The 13,362-nt window shown below is 51.2% G+C and overlaps 4 protein-coding genes across 4 annotated transcripts; 2 read left to right on the plus strand and 2 right to left on the minus strand.

Annotated features, from left to right (window-relative positions):
- Positions 1–90: 90 nt before the first annotated feature.
- Positions 91–3,068, plus strand: FIBRA_08713 (uncharacterized protein; the record flags this gene model as incomplete). Its single annotated transcript, XM_012330342.1, has 5 exons — positions 91–147; positions 198–367; positions 484–1,249; positions 1,296–1,513; positions 1,565–3,068. The coding sequence occupies 5 exons, from the start codon at positions 91–93 to the stop codon at positions 3,066–3,068; spliced, it is 2,715 nt and encodes a 904-aa protein (XP_012185732.1).
- A 148-nt stretch (positions 3,069–3,216) lies between these two features.
- FIBRA_08714 (uncharacterized protein) lies at positions 3,217–7,777 on the minus strand (the record flags this gene model as incomplete). Its single annotated transcript, XM_012330343.1, has 17 exons — positions 3,217–3,350; positions 3,400–3,479; positions 3,532–3,655; positions 3,709–3,766; positions 3,822–4,171; positions 4,224–4,413; positions 4,467–4,555; positions 4,608–5,280; positions 5,333–5,445; positions 5,496–5,603; positions 5,654–5,814; positions 5,866–5,987; positions 6,047–6,318; positions 6,384–6,806; positions 6,859–7,017; positions 7,349–7,382; positions 7,433–7,777. 17 exons carry the CDS (start codon positions 7,775–7,777, stop codon positions 3,217–3,219), a joined length of 3,435 nt encoding a protein of 1,144 aa, XP_012185733.1.
- A 1,247-nt stretch (positions 7,778–9,024) lies between these two features.
- On the plus strand, positions 9,025–11,146 carry FIBRA_08715 (uncharacterized protein; the record flags this gene model as incomplete). The annotated part of the gene is made up of 8 exons (XM_012330344.1): positions 9,025–9,538; positions 9,590–9,742; positions 9,796–10,482; positions 10,550–10,555; positions 10,607–10,745; positions 10,799–10,934; positions 10,992–11,045; positions 11,099–11,146. The coding sequence occupies 8 exons, from the start codon at positions 9,025–9,027 to the stop codon at positions 11,144–11,146; spliced, it is 1,737 nt and encodes a 578-aa protein (XP_012185734.1).
- Positions 11,147–11,516: 370 nt separating this feature from the next.
- FIBRA_08716 (uncharacterized protein) lies at positions 11,517–12,292 on the minus strand (the record flags this gene model as incomplete). The annotated part of the gene is made up of 3 exons (XM_012330345.1): positions 11,517–11,547; positions 11,608–11,998; positions 12,055–12,292. 3 exons carry the CDS (start codon positions 12,290–12,292, stop codon positions 11,517–11,519), a joined length of 660 nt encoding a protein of 219 aa, XP_012185735.1.
- Positions 12,293–13,362: the final 1,070 nt, after the last annotated feature.

A 13,362-nucleotide genomic window follows, 5' to 3' on the forward strand; every position in this document is an offset into this window, starting at 1 on the left:
CCGCCCCCGCTCCTGCCGCCAACCCGCCCCCGCCCAGCCTCCGCGCCGCCTCCAAAGCCCGTGTGCCCTCCCACGCCTACCAGCACAATCATGCCCATCATCACCCATCGCCTCCATCCTCCAACGCCTCCGCTCCCCATAAGCCTCGTCCGCCTGCGAACGGCACCCCCCAGCCCCAGCCTCCCAAAAACAACAAGATATGGAGCACCAGCACCACCGAAGAGCGCGAGCGCATCAAGGAGTTTTGGCTCGGCCTCGGCGAGGAAGAGCGCAGAAATCTCGTCAAAATAGAGAAGGAGGCCGTCCTGAAGAAGATGAAGGAGCAGCAGAAGCACAGCTGCAGTTGTGCGGTATGTGGGCGAAAGCGGTCTGTGTCCCTCTCTCCATGCCGAAAATTTTTACTGACGCTCAGATTCCCCGCCCCCGTCCTTGATCTTGACCCGCATACATTGCTGTCTCCGTCTCGCTTGCGTTGAGATATAGGAATGCGATAGAGGAAGAGCTCGAGGTACTGTACGATGCTTATTACGAGGAGCTAGAACAGTACGCGAATTACCAGCAGCGCTACATCTCGTCCGGTGGTACCCTCCCTCCCCCACAAGGCCCAGGGCCCTTCCCGGGCAGCGTCGAGCTAGACAAGAACGGTGCCGTCATCAATCCTCACGCTCCTGCAAATGCCATCCATCGAACAAAAGGCGCCGTTATGACTAACGGGCGGAAACCCGCCAAACAGCCCGAGAGCGAGTTTGACGAGGACGATGGCGATGAGGAGTACGAGGAGGAGGACGACTATGAGGAGGAAGATGAGGAGGAAGAGGAAGAGGAGGAAGAGGATGATGGCGAGGTGGAGGATGAGGAGGATGTGAAGCCACATCCAGATCGGCGGACTCCTTCTGCCCGTAGACGAGCTCCGCCAAACGGTGCAAAGGCCAACGGGCGGGACGGTATCGGCAACTTTGGGAATAACCTCACCGTCACAGGCAAGTGGTTACTCCCTCTCGGTCTCGTGTCACGCTGTGATCTTATCTTTTCAGGAGCAGGTAATATTCTAACTGTTGCTGATGATCTTCTCAAGAACGACGGTCAAAAGTTCTTGGAGATGATGGAGCAGCTCGCGGAACGGCGGATGCAACGGGAGGAAGAGGCCGCAGCCGATGTCGAAGATGACAGCGAGGACGAAGACGAAGACGACGGTGACGAGGATGAGGATGATGAGGATGATGACGAGGACGAAGAGGACGAAGAGGAGGTTTGTGTATTAGCTGGTTCCCCGTTCGATCTCTCACCCCTCGCAGGTCATGACGGAGGAGCAGAAGATGGAAGAGGGCAAGCGGATGTTTTCGATCTTCGCCGCGCGGATGTTCGAGCAGAGAGTGCTTCAGGCCTACCGTGAAAAGGTCGCTCAGGCGCGCCAGCTGCAGCTTCTGCGCGAGCTTGAGGATGAAGACAAAGTAAACAAGGAAAAAGAGGTCAAAAAGCAGACCCAAAACCAGAAGAAGAAGGACAAGAAGCGGTAAGTACATCTCCGCTGTGTCACACGACACTGTCTGATCTATTCCCATAGGCAGCAGAAGCTTGCGAAGGAGGAGGAGCGTGCCGCCAAGGCTGCTGAGAAGGCTGCCGAGGAGGCGGCCATCAAGGCCAAGCAGGTGGCTTTGGAAGACGAGCAACGCAAGAAGCGTGAAGAGGAGCGTGCTCGCAGGGAAGTGGCGCGCAAGGCGCAGGAAGAGGAAAGACATCGCAAGGAGGAGGAAAGACGAAAGCGTCTGGCTGAGGAGAAGGAGCGTGAGGCCGAGCGTGAACGCAAACGCAAGGAGCGAGACGAGAAAGCCCGAGCAGAACGCAGAGAAAAGGAGGAGAGGGATCGAAAGGCTCGCGAAGAGCGGGAGGCGAAACTTGCTGCGGAGCGTGCAGCTGCAGCCGCAGCTAAACGTGAGCAGCAGGAGAGGGAAAGGGAAGAGCGCGAGAAGCGGCTTGCGAAGGAACGACTAGAGAGGGAAAAGGCTGAGAAGGAGAGGGCTGAGAAGGAGAAAGCAGATAGGGAGGCGCGAGAGCGGGCGGTGCAGCAGCAGCAGCGCGCATCTTCTTCGAGGAACCCACGTCCTCCTACTTCTCCTAGAAATGCTAACAGCGCAGGCCCCTCGCAGCGGTCTCCAAATCACGCGGGTCCTGCGAAGAAGATCCTCAACAAGTCTACTCCTGCGGCCACTCCGGTCATTCAACCTCCACGCCCGCAACAGCCCCGTCCTACCGTCGTTACCAATGCTCAGCCCCCTCCAATTGCCTCTCAGATTCCTAACCACCTCCCACCGTCGACGCCTCTGTTTTCACCTGTGGGTGGAATCATTCCTCCGGTGCTCTCGCCCAGGATAGCGCATACTCCTGGTCCGTTCATAGGCATGGCTCCTGGGCTGTCAATGCAGCCCACGCCGCCACCCTTGGCGCCTTCTGCGTTACCTCGAGCTTATGGTAATGGTTCTCCATTTGATCCTGCTTACGGACGTCCTCTAGCGCCTCCTGCGCCCATCGCGCCTCCGACGCCTATCACTCCTCAAGCTCCTATCGCACCACCTTCAAGAGCAGCACAGAACACTCTGTCGTCGCCAACGCAGATGCTAAATTCTAGTCCGGGCGGCCGTGCGTCCGGACCTGATCCTGGTCCCATCACCCGGCCGATTGCTCCAATAGCACGACCGACCACAGAGGCTTCAGGATCGGGCTCAACGTCGCCTACTCGTCAGCCTTCGCCCAGTCCGAAAGAGAAGTTGGGCTCAGCGGCGCTGATTGCTGACGACGACGAGATTGTCCCGGCTCCTGGTCGTCGCATCGCGCCAGGGGTTCCCGTCGGCCAGGCATGGGGCAGCCCTCGCAGCTCCTTGCCTGACATGCGGACGCCATGGGGACCTCCCGGCCCTTCTGGACCTCCAAGTTTCGCTTCGCCTCGTCCACCTGCATTAGCACCTTCGCTTTGGAGCACTCCAACTCCTGATTGGCAGCATTCTCCCAGTTTCTACGGTGGCCCGTTCGTAACTCATAACCCTTCTCCGCCCCCTCATACTGGCAGCTGAGTAGTTAATATGTCATCTGCATCTTGACACTGTTTCGTTTCGTTTATCACTCTCATTGTCGCATACCTGCAATCCCTTTTTCAGACTAGCATGTCACTGACAACCATTAAATGCATCAACGATCGAAATACGGCGCGAACGACATAAGTTATAGTAATTTGCTAGACACCGCCGGTGCAATTCGGCTACGAATAAGCTTTATGATGTATAGTGGGAATGCACTGATCGCGACGATCACGGCCACCTTCCATGCGAACCGGATTGACACCACGAAGGAAAGATCTAGGCGGGGCATCAGCACCAGGCTTAAACGGCACATGGGCACGCATACCAAAGTATTCCGGCAAGAAGGCTATGCTGATCACGTAGAAGAAAAGGGTCACGACTTCTGAGATTACCATGTAGATGTGCCTGGGAGAAAGACGTCAGGTGTGCGCAACAGAGAGACTTGTGAGGGCGGTACCATGTCGTAATCTCCAGCGCCACCATGATCAGTTCGTTCAGAATCAGTGCGGTAAACGAGATCGACACAATGTTCAGGAACTCATTCTCAAAGAGAACCAGTGACATGATCATAATCGCGGCACCTGCGATACGAGAATCAGCGGAAAGGACTGGCGGACCGCTCCGGAATGCTTACCCTGGTATACGCTGATCATGAGCCACATGAAGAAGGTCTTGAACGACAATATTCGGCCCTGTGGGAACGTCGCTACGTATTCGATTAGCATGGGAGTAGGGTAATTTCCGCACCTTGGTAAGCTCCTTGTATAATTCGGGATAAAGTAATGCAAGATCTTCGCTGACGTCCCGATCCAGTACGAGCGAGAAGACCGGAGCCATGGTATATACAGTGGCATAGCCGACCATGAGCCAACCCTGATACAACGCTATCGGCGCAAAATAGAATATTGCAGAGAACACCGCTTGCATGACGGAGATGATCAGTCCGCGGTGAATTACGAATTGCGCAAGCTTTGCTGAGCGACGGTACGAGTTGCGGCCGTGCCAAAGCAGGAGCTTTGTGAGATGGCTGAATTGGGTGACGGAGAAGTCCGCAGCAAGGGAGGCCTGCTTCCCCTCTTTCCCGACGATGCCGACGCCTGGAAAACGAAGATCAGAAAATCGAATATGCAAGCCGGCCGAGTGACTCACCAACGTCCGCAGCTTGTATCATGCTCACATCATTCCCTCCATCTCCTATACAGCAAACACGCTTTCTAGTGTGTTTGCGTATGAGCCGCGCGACATCTGCTTTCTGGGTAGGAGAACATCGGCATGCAACAACAGCAGACAACTTGGTCGCGATCTCAATAAATTCGTTCTGAAACAAGTTGAGACACAGCTGCGAGGCATTATCAGCACCGAATCGCCTAGAAGAACTCGTAGCCAGCGGACCTGCAGCGATTCTCCGTCAATGACGAGGCAACAATCCAGCTTGTTCTGCAAGAACTCCAACTCATCTCGCACTTCGTCGGACGTCTTCACTGAAATGCAGACAAATTAGATAACATGGAAAACAATAGAGAATCGACTGACGCTTCGCGACCTGGTGTATGTACTGATTTCGAGCAACCAGTTTTGTAGAAATTGCAATGCAAGTTGCTGTCTCAATCTTATCGCCAGTGAGCATCCAGATTTTGATCCCGGCGTTGCGAAGTAACTCGAGGGTCGACTTGACCTCGTCTTGTAGCTTGTCTTCGACCCCAGTCAAACCAAGCAACTCCATGTCGCGCTCTAGCAAATCAGAGACAACTCCGGCCATCGCTTCGTTCCTGCCCTCGAGTCGGACGCTGGCTTGGTGATATCGCTCCTTGAACAACGCATACGATTGCTCACTGAGACGCCTCCGTGCCATGACAAGGGTACGCAGGCCTTCGCGAGCCATGTTCGCGCATTCCTCTTCGAGCCAGTCGTTTCGCTGGACAATGCGTGCCATAACGACATCCGCACCCTTTTGCAGGAACGTGATCTCGCCAGACTGGGCATCACGGACAACAATACCCATGCGCTTTGATTCCGAGGTGAAGGGGAAAATGTCGAGGACATCAAAGGAGATCCGTGCACCGGAAGGCGTCTGCAACTGAATGCGCGTTCGATCTCGGAATGTGAGTGTAAGTCCAACAGACTCCGTCCATTTAACAATAGCCACTTCGTCGGGGGAAGAAGCTTGGTATGTGACAGTTCCATCGTCATTAGTGACCGGAGTAACCTAGAGAAGGAATATTAGCCTAATGTATAACTTCTCTTAGTTAGAGATGCACATTATGACATAGCCCAAGGCTGAGCACGGCATCGTGCACGCGAGACGACATGTCTCTCCGTCCTCGTGTAGCAAGTTGTGCACCAGTTGCAGTGGAGCCCATTCTATGGTGAGCTACAGTGAAATGTTAGACATGCAATATAGAAACTTGCACAGATAGTTACTCTGTTCGGCACTTGCACCGAAAGCCACGGCCAATTGGTGCGCAACTTCATCCATAGAGTCATATCCGTAAGATACTGTGCCCATATGTAATTTCTTCATCTCCATCTCTAACAAGCGGACGATCAACAGACGCTCAGGGCCGAGCCACAGTGCTTACCATTCTGCGTCAATGTACCAGTCTTGTCGCTGAGGAGGTATTCTATGCGCCCTAACTCTTCAGGTAGGGTACTTGTTCGCACAATAGTGTGGGGTATCTCTTTGTCGGTCATAATCTGTTGCGCGTAGACTGTCTTTCCCATGTCAAGGTTCACACGCAGACTGCAAAATGCTAGATCAGAAGTACGATCTATTACCTCAATGTTGACGCACCTTATGGGTATAATAGACGAGAATAAGATGAGAAAACGAAAGATATAGATATACCACAATCCCCGGAAGCCATTCAAAGCCACCAGCGCGAAAGATAGAGCAAACGTCACAGCACAAAGAATCTAAATTTTGCGCATAGATTCAACACAACACGGATCCACCATTGCACACAAGAACTGACCTTTGCTAATCGATTAATTTCCAGATCAAGCAGACCAACCTTCGTTTCCGGGTGGCTGGTATTCATGACGGCCCTAGTTTCCGCACCGGTGTAGATGACAAAACCTACCGCTGAGCCCGCCGCCAGTACTGTATTTGCCCACAATACATTTTCAGCGGTGAGGGGTTCCACGGTGGGAACCTGGACCATAGGAACATCGTTTGTTGATGATGGCGGTGAGTTAATGGTGAATGTGCCGATAAATGTATGAATATCTTTCATAGGCGCGTCCGCTTAAATAGAGATATTAGTTCACATAAGCATTGGTCCAATATGTAAATGTTGACCATTAACACACCATAGATCTCAGCATTAAGACTAAGCAATTCTCTCTCATTTGGGGCCTTCTGGGTTGCTGGTACTGCCACTCGGAGCTTCCAGTCAGTTTCCCCATCAAGTTGGTCGGTACGGATGAAGCACGTCCCTGACTGGTCAGACGTGCGCAGCAAAACCAGGTCTGCCGGAACACGCTGGTTCTTCTCAAGCAAGACAAAATCGCCTACGCGCAAAGCTGACGATGGAACAGACCTCGTGTGTGAGCTATCATCGTCACGATTCCTAGTAGATCTTGCGGACGCGGCATGGTTAGATCCAAAGACCAGATATCGTGCGGAGTTTGCCTCGCGGTCGCGGAGATTTCGTTTGTAATCATCATAGGCCTCCTTTCCCATCGTAACGCACAGGACAAAGGCAAGAGGAGCAATGTACGTCGCAATAAACCCTTACAGAGTGTCAATGGACGCTCAGTAAAATAAAACACTCAGGGCACTCACCTATCTTCAGCGCCGGGACAAATTGGGAAAGTGCAACTAGGAGGAAATACAGATTGAAGAAGAACTTGAACTGCTCATAGAACACGATTGGGAGGAACGTGAATGCATTGTACTTTTGATTCCGAACAATGTTGGGCGGGAACTTGCTTCGGGGCTTATCTATTAGTACGTCAGTGTACCATTCGATATTGAAGAGGCCAACGTAGACAATGCCAATATGAAAGTAATCAGCCACATGAACACAATATTAGGATGCTAGTGCACGCGTATGACTGGTTATCGCATCGGCTGATCTTGGTTGTGCTCCAACATTGATCAGTACCGCGCAATGTGAGTACCGACGTGAAATTCTCTCCATGCAACGGTATAAACGGCAATTTCCTGCCCGCAAGGAGCACATCTGTAGTACTGCCGTAGATGTTGGTGCTGATGCTGACGCAGTCCTATATCCACGAAGAAGATAATGCCCATAGAGCAAGCCTTAGCTCACCTGGAGGTCGAAACGGCACAGTCCTAGATTTATCCTGACTAGAAGACTTCAATCTACCTAGGAAGGATCGTCGCTACCTCTGACATTGGCGGACATTTCTTCACGAATAACAGGTGGTACACGCACCTGAGATGGAGTATCCGGCTGATGCGTGACACTCGCTTCTGTTTCATCCTCGGGATATGTACCGTCTCCTTCTTGTGGATCATGACCGAGTAACGTCTCCTCCTCCTCGGGATTTTCAGAGTCATATCTCTCCCGTCGCTTTCCTTTCCGCCTGGCCGAGGTCGCTGCGGCCACTCTTGTAGTAAGAGGCATAGAGTCACTGTCGAGGTCGCTGCGGCCACTTGATTCACCGTTAGGGAGGGGCGCGTATCCGGCTCGTGACTTTCTGGCTCGTCCAAAGCTATGCAGGGGGATCTCAGACATAGGCTTCCGCCCTATGCTTGTGAGATAACCAGAGGACTCGCTATGAGGTACAAAGCAGGAGGCCGCTAACAGAGACAAGATGGGTTGAAGTAGAGCATAAGTGCTACGGTAGCTACCGCTAGCGCTGCTGCGAGTCGGGAAGGTGCGCGCTTATCGCGCGTGTCAATGAACACTTTGTTTCACGTGATTTGGTCCTGCTTGTGTTTGAATTCAGTTAGCATTGGCAAGATTCCCTGTTATTGCTCTTTATGCCATGTGCACACATGCCTATTTTCTGCTGTTTGCATCTGCTCCTCAAGGTACCCCTCAAAAATGCTAACGTGGGCGAATGTGGCTTCCTGGAGCTGAGCCAACCTTCGGCACACAGCGACGACTCGGATCGCGAAGATGGTTTGTGCTCATCATCAAGATCGTTTTGGCAAACGCGTCAACGGAATTCGATTGAGAAAGCTATAACAAAATTGGCGTGTGTGCTGATGACTTTGCAAGTTGCCTGGTTCGTTCTCGGCTTTCCCACTTGTCCCGTAGGGTAAGTTGCGTCTCATCATGTGTCCTTCTCAGCTGTGTTCTATGATAGGTGTCATTAAGTCCTGACTGAGCAACGGACGCTACGTCGTTGTCTGTCCAATCGCTGCTCGTGGCTGGATGCGGGCGTACTTTTGGCTGAAGCTGTACTTTCTTGGCATCGGATGGCGCTGACTGGGGAGTACCTCCCGCATATGGAATGTCTATAATTCCGCCCCAGCCTTCCTCACAACACGACCGAGCCACCAATGATCTCTCAGTATCAGGTTGGCATTAGAGGAGTGTTGTGCTTCCGTGTGAACGAGTTCTTTGTCGTCTATGCACCATAATGACCAAAATCAAGCGCTTGATACCGTGTGTCCTATTTCCCACTCGCTGGTCCAGTCGCATTGACTGAGGTGAGTTGAATTCCATTGGTACAATTCAAGTCTATGAAAGCCAGAATCAGCTGATCGATCTTAGACGCAAATGCCGCTTGCAACATCGCGTATGGCTATGCACAATATTTCTGCCATTCGGCATTTTGTAGTTGGCGCGCATATCGAATACACGAATGCGGTGTGCGTGATCATTCTGCCTTGATAAGGCGACACAGAGAAGCACCTGCTGACCTTTGTACTAACCATCTGCTCTCGACTCTCATCTCTACCCTCCCACGCGCAGCAAGCTATAGCTTGGGATGTCTCAACACGACATGACGTCTAATCTGCCTCTGGTCCACCATGTCTGTAGACTACCAGCAAATTGCTGACAGCTGGCTACGCGAGTTCGCGCGCGCTGCGTTCACGGGAGACGTTAACAACACAGTGCAAACGTTCCTCCCTCATGGATGGCTTCGAGACGCTCTTGTATTTACTTGGGACACTCGCTCTCTAGAAGGTCGCGATAGTATCGCGGCATACCTCTCCGATACTCTCTCTGCTGCTCATCTATCGAACTTTAAACTAGATGAACAGCCTGGGTTGCGCGCGGAGCCCGCTCTCGATGGCAATGCAATCGCGGCCGGATTCACATTTGAAATGCCTGACCGTCGAGCCCATGGTTACGTCTACTTGCTCCGGGAAGAGGATTCTGGTGAATGGAAGGCGTTGACGTTGTTCACCAATCTTGAGGACATCAAAGGCTATGAAGAGATAGGTCCAGAGCCAGGGTCATATGGTGGACATACACTGGCTTGGGAGGAAGTGAATGGCTCTAGACGAGCTAGAATCGAGAATGATCCATACGTTTTAATCTGTGAGTACTACATAAGATCATTATAGTTTCTCTCACTCAACATTGGTGAAGTGGGTGCGGGACAGACGGGTCTACAAATCGCGGCACGTTTCAGGCAAATGGACATCCCAACTGTGGTTTTAGAGAAGAACAAGAGAGTAGGAGACCAATGGCGGCAGCGCTACCCGACACTGTCGCTGCACACTACGCGCAACCACCACACACGTGAGTCCATCATTATGATGAAATACGAAGACTTTATATAAATACATTGATAGTGCTTTACCAGCCTTACCCTCGGAATTGGCCCCTGTACACCCCCCGGGACAAGGTTGCAGACTGGCTGGAACAGTATGCGCAGTCGCAGGACCTCATCGTATGGACTAGTTCTCAGATCCTGCCGACACCGACGTATGACGCGGTCCGTCATCGGTGGGACGTTGTCGTCGACAAGGACGGCACTTCTGTCAGGCTGCGTCCAGCGCACATCGTCGTTGCCACTGGGTTCCTCGGCCCGCCGCGCATACCTGAAGTCCCTGGCAGGAACGTTTTCAAGGGTACAGTTATGCACGCCAGTGCGTACATGGGCGGCCGCCCGTTTGTGGGCAAGCGCGCTATCGTCGTTGGTGCGGGGAACACGTCCGCCGACATCTGCCAGGACCTTGCCTTCCGTGGGGCACAAGAGGTGACAATGGTGCAGCGCTCGTCAACGTGCGTAATATCTATAGGAACAGTGAAGGAAGCTATGGATGAGCATTATCCCGACGGGATGCCGTCTGACGTTTGTGATCTGCGTTTTAACGCTATGCCGCTTGCTTTGCAGCGACGGATGGCTCGTGCTAGAGAGGCAGAGATGTGGGAGAATGAGAAGGAGCTGCACGCGAAATTGCGCGGGAGCGGTTTGAAGTTAAACATGGGTAGGGACGGTTCGGGACAGCACTTCCTGATTTTCGAGCGAGCTGGAGGTGAGTAGATCTATTGGAGCACTGTTATGCGACACCATTCTCTGATGTCGGTTGGCCTCCTCATTAGGTTTCTGTGAGTAATATGGCTTGTTTGCAAGCTCGATCTGTTGACGTCCATTCGAAGGGATCGATGTCGGTGTAGCAGATATCATTAATTCAGGCAGAGTCAAGGTGAAGCAAGGTATCGAGATCGAGCGCCTTACGGAGAATGGAGCTCTGTTCACGGATGGCTCAGAGCTTGAGGTTGATTTGGTTGTGCTTGCGTGAGTAGCAATGAGTAGTCTTTTTCTAGGCTCACCATGAAGTTCTCATATAGAACGGGCTACGCTGATTGCCGTGTGAGCCTGAAGGAAGTCTTTGGGGATGATATCGTTGCACGTACTCCATATCTTTGGGGCATGGATGAGGAAGGGGAGCTCCACGGTTGCTATAGGCCATCTGGGCATCCAGGGGTATGTTCACTTGCTGAATTGATGTGATTGCCTGGCTGACGCATGGTATTGCTTCAGTTGTGGTATACTGGTGGTGACTTCGCTATGTCCCGATTTCTGTCGAAACAACTGGTGAGTCAGTATGAAGCAAAGCCCGCTTACGATCTCAATTTCCGTCGTCACAGGGTCTGCAAATCAAAGCATCGGAGCTGGGTTTGAGGCCATTTATCTAATTGATTCTTGAAAGGCCTTTTCATTTCTGCAGCTTGTTATTGCCAACCTGGATCCAATAGGAGTCTTTTACAATATCTCACAATTTATAGTGCCAGGATGTGTTCCATTTAAGTGTGACGTAAGTGAATTACGAGTTCCTCCTGGTGAATTGCTCTGTAGCTTTGCGTGCTTAATTCCTCTACTTGCGACTTTATGGCAACTAAGGATGATCTGTCCGAATCAAATACATTGCTTCTGAAATCGCCTAGGTATTTCGTTGCACTGAAATAGTCAGCAAGCTTGTAAAGAGGTGGCAAATGCTTCTAACGTAGACTCCTTGCGCCGCTGAACGTTGTAACGTCTCGGGCTCCAGGATTCAGTGGTGCTGCATCATGGATCCCAAGCATAAGTTATAGAAGTCCTACAGTGGCAGAGATGACCGTCACATTTATGTGATGTGATAGATAGCTGGCGCACTAACTGGAGAATTCCGTTTCCCCATAACCGAGGAAAATATGGCGAGAGATGTGTTTCCCACTGAGCAGCTCCCGGAATATTCTCCAAATGATGTGGGTTGTCCTTGTGAAAAAAGCGCAGTTGGAGGGACACCACCTCAAGACTCTTATGACGAGAGTCAGAAAGAAGTTGATCGATCCGGACACAATCGTCTTGAACGATACGAGCAAGAAGGTCGTCCAAATCTTGGGTGTCATCTGGATTGGGAGCAAATATTATAGAGACCTCGCGGAGCTTCAACGGCGAAACTTTAGACAAGAGCGAATGTAGTCCATCCAACCATTCATCGTCCTTCCAATGGACAATAATCATGATATGTTGGAGATTCACATTCTGAGCAAAATCGAGTGCAGCCTCTGATCGTCTGTCAGTGGTGGGCGCCACTATCATAAACTTCAAACTTCGCACTTACCTTCCCACTCTCCCGACAAGTCATCGACTCGGATACATACGCCATGTAGCGACGTCGCGGCTGTATAGAGTAGGGCATTGAAGTTGTAACCACTGTCCCATATTTGAATATGGACGAGATTGGCCCCAATTGAAGTCTTCTGAATAAATTCCACAACGTCACTGGATGCGTCCAGATTGAGATGAGTGAGAGGTAAATCCTGGAGGGGAAGAAGGGATCCCGGAGAAAATTCGCGCATATTGAGGTGAAGCATAAAACAAGAGAGAGAGGTGAGGTTGGGGAGAGCACAGATGAGTCGCCCAAAGACAACCGCTGAGCCGAAGTTGACAGCGTAGAGCCTCAGACAGGTAACAGATTCGAATGTAATCCTCACATGCATGAAAACATCCACGTGAAGTGATGCCCAAGGAAGATTCGTTACGACCCTCACATTCTCCCATCCGGATTGATTATGGGCGACTATCTCCAAGGTCTCTACTCGTTGTAACTTGCGAGCCATGCTCGGCGCAAACGATTTCAACGCCAATGGCAGGCGGATAGACACAACCCTCACGACATTGGCAAGATCCTTGTCCCGTCCTAGCCTCTTTGCAATCCTGGCAGCTTGCCGGTTGTCCCAAAGAGTGATAATGCGAGATAAACGGAACAAACATCTCGTACGCCATGACACACAGACAGCAGCACAAGCTCGCAGATCTTGTGCCACGCGCTGTGAGAATAGCTGTTGGGTGAAATTGTCAAAGATTTGGTCCCAGATCTCTGGCGGAAGCTGAACAGTGCATCTATCATAGTTCACCAGTGGTGTGCTGCAAGTGCATGCAGCTTTGATTTTCATTTCATATATTCAGCACAGTCCAGTTCACAGACAATAGTTGAGTAACTCACTAGAAGGGCTTGTACATTGGGCTTCCATCACTAACACACAATGATAATGGTTTGTATCACTTGCCAGTAATTTCTGTTCTTTTGATTGTTGAAATATAAATGTGGCTGATAAACTTTACCTGTGTTGACTAGACAAAAGGCAAGTGGAAGGCTAAGGGGTGTCTTGTATATCTGGGTAGATATCAAGATGAGGATGAGAGAGAGAGAGTTAAGCACTGAGCATTAGCATTCTACCTAGGGGTTTATATACACAGAGAGGATGCTATATGTACAAACAAAAAGATAATCTTCTATAGTAAAAGAGCCTGGTCTCCTCATATGGTCAATTTTCCTCTTAAGGTGAATCTGTGATGCACTTTGCTTGCACAAGTGGTGTTGAACGAATAGTGAACACACCTACAAGTTCTATGTACAGAACTGCTA

This window comes from Fibroporia radiculosa, assembly GCF_000313525.1.
Source record: "Fibroporia radiculosa TFFH 294 genomic supercontigs, scaffold2254, whole genome shotgun sequence".
Taxonomy (NCBI): domain Eukaryota; kingdom Fungi; phylum Basidiomycota; class Agaricomycetes; order Polyporales; family Fibroporiaceae; genus Fibroporia; species Fibroporia radiculosa.